Source organism: Diabrotica virgifera, chromosome 4 (genome assembly GCF_917563875.1).
Source record: "Diabrotica virgifera virgifera chromosome 4, PGI_DIABVI_V3a".
Taxonomy (NCBI): Eukaryota; Metazoa; Arthropoda; class Insecta; order Coleoptera; family Chrysomelidae; genus Diabrotica; species Diabrotica virgifera.
This window is the reverse complement of record NC_065446.1, coordinates 158,583,076-158,601,614: the sequence shown is the minus strand read 5'-3', so window position 1 is coordinate 158,601,614 and position 18,539 is coordinate 158,583,076. Positions and strand designations below refer to the sequence as shown.

The 18,539-nt window shown below is 33.0% G+C and overlaps 1 protein-coding gene across 2 annotated transcripts in view; it reads left to right on the top strand.

Moving 5' to 3' along the window:
* The window catches only part of LOC126883977 (nucleolar protein dao-5), a 53,336-nt gene that overhangs the window by 20,157 nt on the left and 14,640 nt on the right, over positions 1–18,539 (top strand). For both annotated transcript variants that reach the window (XM_050649743.1, XM_050649744.1), the window contains exons 3-4: positions 6,238–6,837; positions 7,086–7,256. In XM_050649743.1, the coding sequence (XP_050505700.1) occupies positions 6,238–6,837; positions 7,086–7,256 (771 nt within the window). The remainder of the gene's footprint in view (positions 1–6,237; positions 6,838–7,085; positions 7,257–18,539) is intronic.

Here is an 18,539-nt window from a genome sequence, read left to right as displayed (position 1 = left end):
CGAATCGATCAGATTCTGTAGTTCATTTTGTACTTTTTTATAATACTCACGTTGCTGGTTGGTTTGATCTGCAAAGATCTTGATACCTGCTTCCTTAATCAGTTGTTTATTCTTCAGCACAGACATAACCTTTTCTTTAGATGGTAGTATAACTTTAATTGGTCTAGTTTTCATTGGTGTAAACTTACCAAGTCTAAAAACTTTAATGCTCTTTCTGTCTATATCAAAATTTTCCAATATCTTGTTTACCGTAGTCAAGTCTTCATCATTTCTGTCCTGTTGGGTCTTCATTTTGGACTCATTTACATTAAACACTACAATATTAGAAGCTCTCCTCTCTCTATGCATAATTTCACTGATTAAATCTTCCTTAACACTCAATGACATTTCCCCACTTCTCTTGTAACCTTCAACACATTTTTTTACTTCTTGCAACTCGTTTTGTAAATCACCAATTTTTTGTAGTAATGTAGGAATTAATTTAACTCCGGCTTCACATTCTTCACAGTAATACTTCAATAATCTGGTTCCCTTAAGATCAATATCTTTTAATTCACTAGCAGTTAGATTCGAATAATCCCTGTGTGTAGCCCTCTGGCAGCTGTCACATGTTATATATGGTCTGCTATTTATAATTTTACAAACAACACACTCCATAATAATCGTCAAATTAAAAATTAAAGAATTAGGAAAGTAGTAGGCACGCCACTGGTAATTATTCCAAAACAGACAGAGCTTATCCTTAATTGATTTTTAATGGTAATTGCTTTTGAGCCAAAAAAAAAACGAAAAAGAGAATATCCAATATGATGAAGACTACTGTCAAAAAGTTTATCTGAAGCCCTTATTACTATATCTCTATTATTAGTAAAAGCAAAATCTAAGAAAACATTCCTATCATTAGGTACAGTATTAATCTGAAATAGTCTAAGATATCCAAATGTTTGTGCCACATTTAACGCAGAATCACCCATTGGACACTGGACCACAACTCCAAATTCGTCGTTTGACCATAAGGCATTAGGCAAATTATAATCACCGAAAAGATACAAGTTTTCTGACGCACTTTGCTGACATATGATATGTCAATTATTCTATCAAACAAATCCAACGTAATCCTACAACATCAATGTAATGATTTTCTTTCATCTTTATATTCTTGGTTTTGTGATAACTTGTTGCATCTTAATGTAGAAAAAAACGCAAGTTACACATTTTCACAATAAACAAAAATACAGTAAAACCTGCCATATCCGGATCAATGTGGCGACAGACCGATCCGGATATGAAAAAATCCGGATATCAGGACCACTACTTCATACATTCCAGTAATCAACGCCATCGATAACTTTCATCGATAGACACGTTTTATAGATTGTATAATAATAGCAGATGTATAATATAGCTCCAAAATAAATTTTTGAGGGTAGCAGCTTATAAGAGTGGATACAGGAGAGAGGAATATGACTATCAGTGGGTGAGAGATAGTCTAAATTTACCAACACTTGAGTCAAGGAGGACATTGTTAGATTTATGCTTCCTACACAAAGTTATTAATGCTTTCATAGATTGTCCTCAATTGATATCACTTTTTAGTCTTAAAGTTCCTAGTAGAAGCAACAGACAATCAGAAATCTTTTCAGTGCCATTTCACCACACTAATTTTGGTATAAGTGAACCGACTACACGATTGGTTCGGAGTGCTAATAGCCTGCCAAGACAAATGGATATTTTTGACTCCAAAATTGGTTTGTTCAAAAAACAACTAAGGGGTATCTTACAATAAGGTTGTTGTAGTTCTGTATTGTTCTTACTATATGTTTGTTTGTATTATTCTGATGTGTTTATTATTTTAATAATTTATTATTGTTGAGGTGTAACTTGTAAAAGTCTTGTTGTGTGTAAAACTTGTAAATGGATGCCGTAAATAAATAAATAAATAATACATTATTTCGCCATCTTTTAGTTATTCTTTTAGTGCGTTGTTTAACAACAGGACTGCTTTTCTCGGTAGATTTCGGTAGATCCGGACGGCGCAGAACCGTCCGGATATGACAGGTCCGGATATGGCAGATTGTACTGTACCTGGAAAATTTTCAGTTTATTTTTAACAACATGCAAATAGCTACGGTGTCGTTAGTCAAGTTTTTGGGAATAACGATTGACGAAAGTTTTGATTGGAAGTTGCATTGTGGAGTGGTCGTTTCGAAGTTGAGTTCCATTAACTATCTAATGAAAAATTTAAAATATGTTTTGACGGAAAATCAGCTATTATGATATATTATGCACACGTGGAGTCCAGGCTAAGATACAGGATATGTTTTGGGGTATGTCTGGTTATGCAAACAGTATTTTCGTCATGCAAAAGAAAATATTGCGTTATGTCGCTGGTGTCTTCCGACTAACTAGTTGTAGAGAATATTTTAAAAAATATAAAATTTTAACATTGGCATGTCTATACATTTTTGAATTATGTGTATTTATTTTTAATAACTTACATTAGTTTAAAACAAGTGGTGATATGTATACTATAAGTATACCATGTTTGCGACTTGTGTTATGTCATGTTAATGATACAAAAAGATCAATAAATTTATCTATCTATCTATCTATGCATAATTTAAATACTAGATATTGTTATAAACTCTATATCGATAGCTTAGTGTGAAAACCTCGTATCTCATTTCACAGAAAATTTTACAGGAGAGACTTTAAACTTAATTTCTGCATACTACAACTTAAAACAAAAAACTATCTTTACATATTTTTGATTCTGAGTACGTTTAGATCATTACACATACATTTTTCATATATATTTTGGGTTAGAGTATGCAGAAATTCAGTTTAAAGTCACTCATGTAAAATGAGATACGAGGTTTTTACACTAAGCCATCGATATACCATTTGTTGGAGAAATAAATTCCCAACATTAATATTTAGTAAAACTATATTTTGTTTCAATATTTTATTTAGTGGTTTGCGCCTTGTGTACACTTCACAAAGATGTTTCTATGTTTTTATGTTCTATAATTCAAAGTGTACACAAAGGCGCAATATTCAAAAAAAAAGTTCGTTGCCAAGGTGTTGTTATATAGAATAATAAGAGAATAAAAAACGGGAAAGTAGGGCGTGTGTCCGATCCCACACAAAAATTACTTTAATACCAAAAGTTTGTGTTATTGTAATAAAATATTAGTTGTGAAAAGTGTCTTTAGTTATTCCTAGCTTCAGAAGTGTAAAACCAGTGTAAAATTATTTCCTTGGTGTTGCAAAAATCCAACACCATTTTCAAATTAAGGTAACATTAAATTTAAATCGCCCAGGGTATACGGCTACAGGTATTTAATCATTTACCCACAGTTGTAAAGTCCACCAGTTCAATAAATGTATTTAAGAGGAATCTTAAGCAATTTTTATGTGAAAAAGTATTTTAAAATATAGAATTTAAGAGGATCGGAACGTATTTTCGGCTGCAATGCTATTCAAATGGGGATTCATTTTTTTCAAATCCTGAGAAAACTAATAAGTATTTTGGAAAAATTTAAACGCAGAATGAAAGATTACGTTATTAGCGAGGGCCGAAAGTCCCTGAGAACTTCTACAATGTTTATTTTAATAAGTTACAGGGGTGAAAAAACTAAGAGAAAATTTAGTGTGATTTTTAAATACAAATATCTCATTCAAAATAAACTTTTTATTTATTCTAAGGGACTTTCGGCCCTCGGTAATAATTTAGTCTTTCATTCTGCGTTTAAATTTTTCAAAAATATTTATTGGTTTTTTCAGGATTTGAAAAAAATGAACACAATGCCGTGGTAATATTTTCCAAATCTGTCTTTGTCTTACAACGCACTCAACCGAATATAATATTGTCAGCATATATTGTCAGTCAGACACTGACAATCAGTGACAATTTTAAATATTTGACATTGCATCGGGAATATTTTGAGAAATTGATTAAATATTATTGATATATAGTGTATTTGATAAATAATTGATTTAAGACGTGAACTTAATAAAAAGTTATTTATTGTGTATTATTTGTGAAAGATCCAAGCAGAGAATACATCAGATATATCCTGTGATCCAAGTATTTTGTTGTTAGAGATGTTCAAAATTGTAAGCGTTCCAAAATAACAACACATTATTAAAAAATCACTTTAACACTTTTCCTCTTTTCTCGATTGATTATTAGTTTTTGTTGTACAAATAAATTATTACAATCACTGAAAACATAGTTAGTGAAAAAATTATTACATTTATTAACTGAATTAATAATTTGCAATTATAAAAATAACAGTTATCCAAGAACATTCAAAAGCCATCTCTTTAAATGAATTATGACATTTTCAAGTAGAATGACATTCTAGTAATGTTTACATATCCACACCAGTGTGAATTTTACTACACGTAATTTGCCGTGTAAAGACAGAAAAAGTAGGGATACACGTAAAATATTTGCGAATTATGTACCCATAGCCTTAAATATATTCGGGCCTTTGTTTCCAATCTTAGGTGTTTGTTTTTCCAAATTGTTGTCGGCTGATAGATTAATTCCCAGGTATTTGAAAGTCACTACTTGTTCTAGAAGGACATTTAAAACCGAAAAAGAAATAGTGACGCACTGAAAAAAGGTTCTGAGAAGCACCATAACACTGGTAGTTCAGAGAAATAAGGAAAAAAAAATATCGTGTTGTTGACACATCCCCCTCCAGGCTGAAACCAAATTTTTCGAGTAATGTGGTCATCTATAATAATAACCTATATGTTTCCTGCAGCCGATTTTGATGATATACATAGTTATAAACAAATGAAGATCAAAAAACGGTAAATTTTCGCTTTTTTCGTCTCTTACTAAAAAATTGGGCATTTTAAACAAATTTGAGAGTAATAAACTCATAAACCGTATAAAAAACTTCAATATGGCGTTCGCTGAATATGTCTATCCTTATTGGTTACTTAGAAAATTGCCAAATAAATCATAAAATTTGAGTTTTTATAAATATTCATAATTTATGTAAAAATTAACTTAGAACCTTCTTATTACATGGAATGCTGAGACTTATGGTGCTTAAATTACACCCTAAATTCCAAAGCAATTGGTCAAATAGTTTAAAAGTTATTTAATTTGTTTATCCAAAATTATTTTTTTTTGCAACACTGTAAGTCAGAAAATGATGAAGTTACAGTAATATTTTGGATATTTTATGAAAGAAGAAAATTTACAGTATTAATTTAATTTAAAAAAGATGACAAAAAATAATTATAGATATTGCAAAATAATTTTGCAAAAACATGTGAATTAAAAAAATGGGGGGGCTAACTTTGTCCCTAAATATCCTAGAACAGTTGTTTTTCTTTCTAAATGTGTATAAAAATTCAGTCTTTCTAAATATGAAAAAATTATTTTTCTATGGGTAACGGTTAAAAAGTTATTCTAATTGTTTATAAGTAAGCAAAAAATGGACATGTTTTTGCAAAATAATTTTACACTGTTTAAAATTATTTTTTGTCATTTATTTTTAATTAAGGTAATAGTATAAATGTTCTTCTTTCATAAACTGCCCGAAGTATTATTGTAACCTCATAATTTTCTGACTTATAGTGTTGCAAAAAAAAATGAATTTGGGAAAAATAAATTAAATAACTTTTAAACTATTTGACCAATTGCTTTGAAATTTAAAATATAATTTAAGTACAAGAAGTCTCGGCATTCCGCGTAATAAGAAGATTCTAAGTTAATTTTTACCTAAGTTACGAATATTTATAAAAACTCAATATTTATGATTTATTTTGCAATTTTCTAAGCAACCAATAAGGTTGGACATACTCAGCGAATGTCATATTGGAAGTTTTTTATACGATTTATGAGTTTCTTACTCTCAAATTTGTTTAAAGTGCTTAACTTTTTGGTAATAGACGAAAAAAGCGATAATTTACCGTTTTTCGATCTTCATTTGTTTATAACTATGTATATCATCAAAATCGGCTGCAGGAAACATATAGGTTAATAATATAGATGTCCATACTACTCAAAAAATTTGGTTTCGGCCTGGAGGGGGATGTGTCACGAGAAAAACCTTATTTCTCTGGACTATGGAACTGTTTTGTGAACTTGAACTGAATGTGAAATAAACCTAAAGATAACATTCATTTAAATTTGTACATCTTATTTATAGTCATTAAGATTATGGTCTTGATTAATATGTAATAGTTAAACAATTAACTTTATTTTAGGATTCCTCTGATGAGGATGAACCTGTTAAGAAACCTGTTGCAAAAGCAACAGCAACAAAAGTTATACCACCAAAAATACAAAAGAAACAAGAAAGCAGTAGTGAGGATAGTTCATCAGAAGAAGAAGAAGCACCTAAGAAAACTGTAAATCCCACACCAGTAAAAGCAAAACCAGCTCAAACTGGTGTGAAGAGGAAAGCTGAAAGTAGTTCATCTGAAGAATCATCAGATGAAGAACCTCCAGCGAAAAAACCTGCAGTTGCTCCTGCAAAAAAACCAGCAGCTGTTATAACTCAGAAAAAGTCGGTTCCAAAGAAAGAGAGCAGTTCAGATGATTCATCCAGTGAAGAAGAAACACCAGCAGTCAAAAAACTTACTCCAGCTCCACAAAACAAATCTACAGCAAAGAAAGAAGAAAGCAGTTCTGAAGATTCATCTGAAGAGGAAACGAAAAAACCTGCTCCCAAACCACAACCTGTAACTAAAAAAGCTACATCTAATAAAAAGGAAAGTTCATCAGATGATGACAGTGACGATGAAGATGATGAAGATGAAAAACCAGCTTTAAAAAAAGCCGCTGTCACCTCTACACTTAAAAAGGTAAATAAAATTTTTACCCAGGCTTCTTACTGATATTGACTATTTTCTTTGTATGTACTATTAGAGCTCGGATTATATGCAAAATGCGTATTCATAAAAATTCGAAAATATTTGCTTTATTTCGTGTATTCTGAGCAAATTACATCTTTTTGAATATTATTAACGTAAAAATGCATATTTAGCATGTTTTGTAACATTTTAGATATATTTTTTTTCGTGCGTAACTCATAGATGTGTTTATATTGCAGCCTGCTAAAAAAGAGTCATCGGATGATGACGATGACGACGAAGAGGAAGAAACAAACACCTCAAAGCAACAGGAAGATGAGAATGAAGAAAGTGAACTTAAAATTAAAAAACCCAAATATGACAATTTTGTTAAAGCGGGCCAAAATAAAAGTTTTGATGGAAATGACAAGGTTGGTATTTACGCATCCATTTTATTAAGTAATGTTTTAGTATTCTTGACAGTTTTATTTGTGTTTTCAAATAAGAATAAGGTTAATGGGCTTTGCCAAAGCCATTTTTCAGAAAAAAAAATAAAATCTAACAAATTTCCAAGATGCTTAATTTACGAGATTTCTTAAAAACATATGAGTCCATACTAAGAGCGTAGACGCAAAATTTCGGGCCAATGTTTTTTAAATGCATTAATTGTCGAATCCTGAAAAAACTAATAAATATTTTTGAAAAATTTAAACGCAGAATGAAAGCCTAAATTATTACTGAGGGCCGGAAGTCCCTTAGAATAAATAAAAAGTTTCTTTTGAATGAGATACACTCGGCCAAAATTAACCGGCCACGTTAAAAATGGGTCATTTTTGATGTCTTATATCTCCTAAACCTGTGGTCCGATTTAAGTGATTTTTTTAATATGTTATAGCCTTATTCCTTGACAATATCGTTATAATAATATTGTTGCTAAACAGGTAAATTTTCATTATATACCGGGTGTACGAATCAAACTGTGTTTTTTTCTTAAAGTTTGCATCACCCTGTGGAATATTCTAGCATTTGTAGAATACTGAAATTAAAACCTAACTATAGCCTCATGCTTTCTCTACATTTTGTTGTTTGATTGATTCGCTTATGTTGGATAATAAAAAAGTTAGGTGCCTTAACAACTAGACATGTTTTTATCAATAGAGGGTGTTTTTAAAAAAATTTGGCCAAGTTTAAGGGGTAATTCTGCATGAAAAAATAATGACAGTTTGCTTTATAAACTTATGTCCGCAAATGCTTCGTTTCCGAGATAGGGGATGTTGAAATTTTTCTGACAAACTGACGATTTATTCATTGCTTTAAAACCGGTTGAGATATGCAAATGCAATTTGGTGGGTTTTATGACGTAGTTATTGCATATTTTTTGACATACAATTAAGAATTTAATATTCACCATTGGCGCGCATACGGGTAATATGAGCCATCATATTATCTGTACGCTCGCTAATGGTGAATATTAAATGCTTAATTGTATGCCAAAAAAGTGCAATAACTACATATTACAACCCACCAAATTTCATGTGCATGTCTCAACCGGTTTTAAAGTAGTAAATAAATCGTTAGTTTGTCAGAAAAATTTCAACACCCCCTATCTCGGAAACGAAGCATTTGCGAACATAAGTTTCTAAAGCGAACTGTCATTATTTTTTCATGCATAATTACTTCTTAAACTACGTCAAGTTTTTTTAAAAACACCCTGTAATGATAAAAAACACGTAGATGTTAAAGCACCTAACTTTTTTATTATCCAACACAAGCGAATCAATCAAACAACAAAATGTTGAGAAAGCATGAGGCTATAGTTAGGTTTTAATTTCAGTATTCTACAGATGCTAGAATATTCCACAGGGTGATGGAAACTTTAAGGTACTAGTACACTTTAGAAGACCAAAAATAAGCATTTTTTCAAGATTTTTTTTCTCAGAAACTATTAAAAATGAACATAAAACTTTTTACATATTAATATCTAACTCTTAGAGAATACAAAAAATATATCTTTTTTTATTTATACACCTACAATAATATTGTAGAGGGCGCCAAAGTCAAGGCCTCGAAAAAAAGTAGTTCCGATGGCGGACAGTTAATCTCAGGATTGGAACATCTCTGAAACAAAAAAATCGTACGGCATTTGAAAAAGGAAGGTTTCTTACGTGACAATTTACCACCGTTAGTGAAAAATTCCGCAAAACAAAGATTTTATAAACATTTGAAAAATTTTGTGAAAAAATCGCCCGTTTTCTTTCAGGTTTTCATGGTTAAAAAATATTTATTTTTTATTTTTTGGTCAAATTGTGGTAAATTGTCACGTAAGGAACGTTCCTTTTTCAAATGCAGTACGATTTTTTTGTTTCAGATATCCCAATCCTGAGATTAACTGTCCGCCATCATTTTTCGAAGCGTCGACTTTTGCGCCCTCTATAATATTAGTGGACGTGCATAAATGAAAAGAGGTATATTTTTTGTACTCTCTTTAAAGTTATTAATTAAAGATTATTATTAAAGATATTAATATGTAAAAAGTTTTATGTTCATTTTTAATAAAGGTTCTCAGAAAAAAATTCTTGAAAAAAAATGATTATTCTAGGTCTTCTAAAGTGTACTAGTACCTTAAGAAAAAAACACTTTTTGACTCGTACACCCGGTATATAATGAAAATTTACCTGTTTAGCAACAATATTATTATAACGATATTGTCAAGGAATAAGGCTACAACATATTAAAAAAATCACTTAAATCGGGCAACAGGTTTAGGAGATATAAGACATAAAATATGACCCATTTTTAAGGTGGCCGGTTAATTTTGGCCCAGAGTGTATTTGAAATTAAAAATCACACTCAATTTTCTCTTCTTTTTCACCCTTGTAAAGTATTAAAATAAACATTATATCAGTTTTCAGTTCGGCCCTCGGTAATAATGTAATCTTTCATTTTGCGTTTAAATTTTTCAAAAGTACTTTAGTTTTCTCAAGATTCGAAAAAGTGAATGCACACTGACTGTCAAACCTGTTATGTTTATATTATTCGTTTATTAATATCAGTTTTTGTTACTATAGACACGATTTTATTGCCCAACCCTTAAGACTACTATTTCTAATTTGTATATTTATATCGAAATTAGTATTACCCAAATATTGCACCACTAAATCTGCCCAAGAATCGAGTTTCATTAAGGTACTAGTACACTTTAGAGCAGGGTTGTTTTGTTTTAAACATTTTGTTTTAAACATGTTTAAAACACTTAAATTAAACAAGCGTTTTTTTTCGTTTTTTTTTTTGTGAATAATATATAAATATGAAAAATAATCTTATACATATTATTATACAGACTTTGTAACAAATATATTTTTATTTATTAATAATGGGAACACGACAAAAATTGGAAAACTCAAAACATTTTGCATACAAGAGTTAATAATTTTCTCAAATTGTTTTAGTCTCATAGTAATCTTGTAACCTAAGTCATCAATTTTATCAGCCACGTGATCACTTATAGAATTAAGCTCTTTAAAAATTGAAACCAACTTAGCAGCTTTGACATTGCCTAGCCGGTTACATAGTTTGGAATTGACTAAAGCGTATGATGAGAAGAGTTTTTTTATGTTGTATGACCATAGAACGCCACCATGCCAATGGTTGTACATTAGATGTTTAGAAAATATATATGGATTAAAGGGTACACACTTTGCCTGGTAATTAATAATAATTTTCAATGCTTCTGGATGTGATGTGAAGTTTCTACATATTCCGTACCAGTTTTTATTTGCTCTTGACTAAATTTATTTCCACTAAAGCGATGAGCAAGCAAACTTGTCAAGAAATGAGTCAGGATCAAAGCCATTTTCATAAACTCCTTGACTTTATTCGTATCATTTACCAAAAATTCGCCATTTGCGTGTTCAGTCTCGAATGCTTTCAGAAGTTCTAGCCATATCTCTGTAGCCTCTCATTTAGTGCAAGTATTTGCTTGGACTTTGTCCCTGCACTGCAATATACCTTAATTTTTATAAATACCTAGTCTTTGGCATTTGCCTTTAACTTTGTATCTTTTACAAGCTTTGTTACATCTTTATCAATACTTATTCTAAAAAATCCACAAGAAAAAGAAAATGTTTTTCCTGTAGTTGGCTGTATACCATCAATCACAAAATTGGAAAAAAAACCTTTGTAAAAGGTATAATTTTTTTTATTAAAATCCCTTAAAAGGGCTATCAGAACAAAACGTTTTCGATTTTTATAAAAAATCATCATCAGTGTTAGATAAACTGGATGCTAGCTGAGCCACAAAAGAAAAATATCCGGATAAAAACCCTTTACATGTAATATAGATGTCTTAAAAGTGCATACTTCAATAAAAAGCCCTGTGATGGTCACATGACAACCAGGATAATGCCCTGAGTTAATGTATTGAAATTTCCCAACACGTGGGATCCAAATTGAGTTTTGGATTTTTTGTTTTTTTCAGAAACATCACTCATTTCGCATTCAGTTGCCATTAAGTCATTGAAATATAAACAACTCAATTTGGATCCCACGTGTTGGGAAATTTCAATACATTACCTCAGGGCATTATCCTGGTTGCCTTGTGATGTAGCCCTTTTAAAAGATCTTAATAAAAAAAATTTATACCTTTTACAAAGGATTTTTTTCCAAATTTTTAATACTTATTCTATTGTTTAGAGCAAATGTGAAATAATATTGGCCAGTTTTTCAACTAACTTTCTAAGCATTCCGATAAAGTATTCCAACGAACATCCTAATGCAATACAAGAGCAAAATCACCAGCTTCTCGCAATTTTGCGCTAGCAAAATGTACATTTCTGAAATATTTGCAATTTTTTGACACTGCTCTTTATTCCTGGCACTTCTATATCGTGGGCAAGTAAGTTCATAATATGGGCTGAACAGCCATAAGTTATTATATGTATCTGTGCTGCCTAATTCCTCAAACAGATCCTTCTCATTTTAAGAAATATGATTTAAACAATGTTTTTTTCTACGTTTTATTTGTTTAAAACACGTAATATAAAAACGAAAAATAAAACATGTTTAAAACAAAAAAACCGTTTAAAACAAAAAAAAAACGTTTGTTTTGTATAAAATAAAAAAAAACATGTTTTTTCTCAACCCTGCTTTAGAGACCAAAAATAAGCTTTTTTTCAAGATTTTTTTTCTCAGAACCTTTATTAAAAATGAACATAAAACATTTTACATATTAATATCTAACTCTTAGAGAATAATCTTTTTTCATTTATGCACGTACACTAATATTGTAGAGGGCGCCAAAGTCGAGGTATCGAAAAAAAGGAGTTCCGATGGCAGACAGTTAATCTCAGGATTGGGATTTCTAAAACAAAAAAATCGTACGGCATTTGAAAAGGGAAGGTTTCTTACGTGACAATTTACCACCGTTAGTGAAAAATTACACAAAAAGAAAAGATTTTACGGAAATTTGAAAAAATTTTGTGAAAAAATCGCCCGTTTTTCTTCAGTTTTTCATGGTTAAAAAATATTTATTTTTTATTTTTTGGTCAAATTGTGGTAAATTGTCACGTAAGAAACCTTCCTTTTTCAAATGCAGTACGATTTTTTTGTTTCAGATATCCCAATCCTGAGATTAACTGTCCGCCATTATTTTTCGAGGCCTCAACTTTTGCGCCCTCTACAATATTAGTTTAGGTGCATAAATGAAAAAAGATATATTTTTTGTACTCCCTAAGAGTTAGATATTAATATGTAAAAAGTTTTATGTTCATTTTTAATAAGGGTTCTGAGGAAAAAATTCTTGAAAAAATAATTATTTTTGGTCTTCTAAAGTGTACCTTAAAAACTACAACTAAATTATTTGCACGATTTCTTACAGTTCATTTTATTCATACGCTTATTATTTCATAAATATTTAATACTTTTATTTAAATTTGAATCACATTGTACGATGGTTACTGATTCTATTTCAGGATGTGGCAACACTGTAGTTATATGATTGATATATAGAAATTCGTAAGGTTTGATATGTTACTGTTAATGAAAGTGATAAAACATAATATTATCAATATTGAACAGTCGAAATTCAGTATAGTTAGGGTTGCCATAATTTATTAAGGGGGAAAATAGGTTTAGGAGCCCGATTTTTCATGTATTTTTGGAATTTTTTTTTAGGTAGAAAAAAAATTTTTTTTGCAGCTTTGGGATCATTTTATACATATTCTAAAGTATATGTCAAATTTTTTTTAAGTTATTATATTTAAAAATAGAGCAGTTGTAGGCCGCAACGCTTGCCTTTGAAAATTATGAATTATTATGAGAATTATTGAAAAACTATGAATTATGAAAACGATAAACATGATAAAAGATAAAAAGTAAGCAAAAGAACTATGAATAGTAAAATTAAATTCATCATTTCACTCACGTATGTTTCGTATTTCAAACTACTAAAGAAATGATTGTGGGTAGAAGGAATTGATTTATTTTGTAAGATTTCTTTTTAGAAATGAATATTGGTTCTCGATAGTTTGAGATTAATCAATACTGATCCAAAGTGGATAGACGCTTTCTTGATTTGCTATTTCTAAGTACCTAAGAACGATTGAAACTGAGTTTCTCTGTAAGAAGTTTTTTAAAAAGAACACAAAAGCAAAAACGACCACACAGACAAAAGTGCTCATTCGCCACTATTGCACATTGTACTACTATCTTTAATAAAATACCAAATATTTCAAATACATGTAGACACGGCGTAATTACAGATTCGCCAGTATTGATATAAAGTTTGGCGTGCTTTCGTCGTTAATGCATCAAAATATTTGACAAAAATTCACAATACCATAAAGACTTGTAGGCGCCCTCTAGTAATAAGGAAATTAAATAATTATTGTTAGCCGATATTGCACATAAAAGAGGGCATATTTAGATGTCGATTGATGGACTTAACTCAAAAAAGTTAATTTTCGAGTTTCGCCACTATTGTTCTCACTAGGCGATATATGCTAAATGCATATCGATGGCTTAGTGTGAAAACCTCGTATCTCATTAAATTACAATTTTACAGGAGAGGCCAAAAATTGATTTTCTGCATAATAATAATAATAGAGCCTGTGGGAGTTTTTTGTCACGTTCTTCTATCAGGCGCGGCCCCCTGCGATTGGGGGATGCTTTCTGGGTATTCGTAGCGCCAATACCCAGAGAGTAGCAGGGATACTTGCCGTGGAACAAAAACTGACACCTGGCAGTAGGTATAAAATGCACACCCATGGGAATGGAGATAAATAATTTATGTTTAGGATCGCTGCCTGGGGATCGCCAGGGCACGTCTGGAGCCGGCGTTGGACGTGACAGCATGCGGGACGTCGGTGGCAGGATGTTGAGGAGGCGGGCCCCTGTCATACAATCAGCTACAGCCCAACCACAACCACAAGTGAGCGAAACAACAAGAGCTCCACCCGCCGAAGGTGCTGCGCTGGATCATCAGCCGGCGCTTACTCAAGCGGGACGACCGAGGCAGCGCATGAAATGGACTGTGTCCATTAATGAAAACATTTTGCGCTTCTATTACAAGGTGACAAACCTCGGTCAAGAAACAATCGGCTACCAACAACAGCTGTATGCCGAATTTTGCAGGTCATACCCAGATATTCAAGTATCGGAGCAAAGAGTATCAGATCAATACCGGGTAATCATAAGGAACAACCTTATCCCAGAGACTAGACGCAATTCGATCAAGAGCGAAGTCGAACGGAAGATTAATAACCAAGAACAAGTTTTAGATCAAGTCCTTAATAAAATCCTCAATGAGCAGATTCCTGGGATTCCCATGCCATAAACTCAACCTGATAATACACAGCAGGAAAACAACGAGTTGCGCGATAGTCTAGTAAACGAAATGGCTCGTGCCATACAAGAGTTTAATGGAACAAACCCACTTAGCAGACCACCTCTACCACGAATAAACTCTTGTAAGAAACTAGGTGCGTTGTTACAAATTGTGAACACTGAAGTCCTACCCAACTATGTCATAGAAGCTCACACTTTAGAATATTTGCATATGCTAATCTACTGTGCAGCAACAGCAATTGCTAATGTAATGGGTGTTAAGATCAGAACACGACAGGGTACTAATAACGAAAGCACTGGTAACAGAATTGCACCCTGGGAAAAAAGACTGCTCAGAAAGATTGAATTACTACGTAGGGATATTGGTAAAGTCACAGAATACATAGGAGGTGTAACAAGTAGAAAAGTCATCAGGAGAGCTGAAGAAATAATGCTGACTACCGCAAGACACTCAAGATATGATCCAGAAAACAACACAGCCCATCAGTGTCTGGATACATTAAAACAAAAGCTCTCCGTTTATTCAGGACGACTAAGGAGGTACAAAGTTAGTAACAACCGCAAAAGCGACAATGCTCTTTTTGAAAGTTCTGAAAAGGCATTCTATCGAAAACTCAATTCCACTGTGGAACGTGTCGATAAGACTTACCCAAGCCAAGAAGAAATTCATGAGTTTTGGGAAAATCAACTTTCCACGCCAGCTGCTCTTAACAACAATGCTGGATGGATAGAAGATAGGACACAGAACTGCCAACACTACATTACCACCCTGTACGAACCCTTCACTACTGAAGAAGTCTCGAAGAGCTTCATAACTGGAAATCTTATGGACCAGACAGAGTTCAAAACTTTTGGCTCAAGAAGTTTTGGACTGTTCATGAATGCTTATCAACACTAATTAATCATGTTATTTCTAATCCGCAGGATATACCATCATTCCTAACTCAGGGAACCACTTATTTAATTCCGAAGGATCAAAATAACACCCAAGATCCAGCCAAATACCACCCAATTACTTGTCTTCCAACTTTGTATAAATTGGTCACGTCCTGTGTAGCACGGCGTATCTACCAACACTGTGCTCTGAACAATATCATAGAGCCTCAACAGAAAGGATGCGCTAAGGGTTCCATGGGTTGCAAAGAACAACTCATCATCGACTCAGTCATTTCTAACCAGGCATATTCCGAAAAGAGGAATCTTTTTACTGCCTTCATTGATTACAAGGCCTTTGATTCAGTGCCGCATGAATGGCTTATAGATATATTGAGAATATATAAAGTCGATGATAATATAGTGATCTTTTTAGAGCATATAATGACGGAGTGGAAGACTAGAATTCACCTTCAAATACCTGGTGAAAATAACATCGAAACTGAAAATATCGCAATCAGCCGGGGCCTGTTTCAAGGAGATTCGTTGAGTCCACTGTGGTTTTGTCTAGCTATGAACCCACTATCTCAGCTATTGAACTCCACAGACGCAGGTTTTAGCATCAAAAATAACAACAATGTGGTGGCGAAGCTTAATCATTTATTGTATATGGATGATTTGAAATTAATTAAAGGATGGACTTTTGTCTTGCACCAACAAAAATCGGATGTATACACAATGATGTTAAACAAACTACCACTAACTTGACTGAACTTTCAGTACTACGTTAAAAGATACTTATTTTATTATTCAGAACATCATGCGCCATCTGATTTTTAATAGAGAAACCTACTGAAAAAAATATTTAGATCACTGCTTACAATGGTTGCCATATGGCAACCATAGCCATTTTAAGGGTTAATGGCTTCCACTCGAAACCAACTCGGTGAGATGCTAAAAACGTAGAAACTTTTTCTAATGACATTAGTATGCACTTCAGACTAGACAAGTGCCATATTTTAAATATAGTCAGAGGAAAAGTACAGCCCGGAGGATTCGATATGCAAAATGGCCAGAACATCGAGGCCATAGGTGAAAACGATATAAGCGCGGAAAATTGACCATAAACAAATGAAAACAGAGATAACTACTGAGTTTATACGAAGGGTAAAACAGCTGCTTCGCTCACACCTTAACAGTAGAAATTTGTTTAAGGCACTAAACACCTACGCATGTTCCGCGCTTAGCTATTCATTTGGCATTGTTAAGTGGACAAAAACGGACATAGAAAATCTTCAGCGAAAAGTAAGAACGCACCTCACAAAGGCACAAAAACACCATCCAAAAAGTGCAGTAGAAAGAACGACATTACCACGGAATTTAGGAGGAAGAGGACTTATGGATATAGGTGAGAAATTAGACAAACAAATTGCTAATTTAAGATCTTATTTTCAGACGCAGGCTGAAACATCTACTCTACATCGCGCTATCTGCACAGTAGATGACACAACACCGATAAAACTGAGGGAAGCAGAACTGCGCATAAACCACCTTACTAAGGACGAAAAAGTGCGCGCCTGGATGGGTAAACCTCTGCACGGGCGACATCCCAATGAGGTCAGCCAAGATTATGTCGACAATATAGCGTCGAACTACTGGTTGACATCAGGAAAGATGTTCCCTGAAACGGAGGGTTCATTAGTGGCCATTCAGGATCAGGTTATACCAACCAGAAATTACCTGAAATATATCATCAAAGACCCTCATGTTCAAAACGACAGATGCCGATATGGATGTCAAGCCCAAGAAACCATCCAACATCTTACAGGGGGCTGCCAGGCATTTGCTGCAACTGAGTACAAGGAACAGCATGACGCAGTGGGAAAAATCCTTCATCAGGAGATAGCTATCAAGCTGGGACTTCTCCAAACCGACCATCTCCCATATTATCAATACGTCCCTGAGAGTATGCTTGAGGATGGCAACTACAAGCTATAATGGGACCGCACTGTGCTCACAGACCAAACAGTGGCGCATAATAGACCAGATCTCGTATTAGTCAATAAATTAACGAGACAAACAACCCTAATTGATGTGGCGATTCCTAACAACAATAATCTACGTACTAAATTTACTGAAAAGATCGCCAAGTACAGAGATCTGGAAATTCAAATACGGATACAATGGAGAATGCAAAGTACCCAGACGATACCGATTATTATGTCTACTACTGGAGTCATTCCGAAGACCCTCCTCGAAAGCATAAAAAAGCTGGGTCTTAATGAACATCTTTATGAGACCATGCAGAAAGCAGTACTACTCGCAATGGCCAGATCTGTACGAAAATTTTTGGGAGATACACCTGCATACCAAGTCACATAGGGCTCGATAACACCGAAAGAGTCCCACCAGAGCTCAATCCTTTTGATACCATAGGTATCTGGGATGAGTCAATTTTCCCCTTAGATGGAGTGTGAGCCGTATGGCTAAATCTGGATAGAGTTTATTTGTAGCAACTACTACATAATAAATAAACCCAGTTTCTCACTGAAGTTGTTAGTCAGACTACAACTTGTGTGTGAGGGTTAAATTTTGATTAAGCGTATTAAATATACCCTATTCCACGAACATACGCCTGTTTTGGATTAATTCGACAACGAATATTTTATTGTGCAAAATAAGAAGAACGAAAGTAAATTGCAAATTACATTGTTGTTTATTGGAATAATTCTTATGTTGCACAGTAAAATATTCGTTGTCAAAGTAATCCAAGACAGGCGTATGTTCGTGGAATGGCCCATAACATTAATTTATCTTATAGGTTAACAAAAAACGGAATCAAATATAGTCTTTTTCGATCATCTAACTTCAATTTATGGGCTCCTTTTCACCTAATTCAGTTACTGTTAAATTTTGTTTATGGGACCTCCGAAAATCTCGCATAATATTCAAGAAAGGATTGCAAAAAATTTCTGATGGGATTATTCTGACAAACTTCG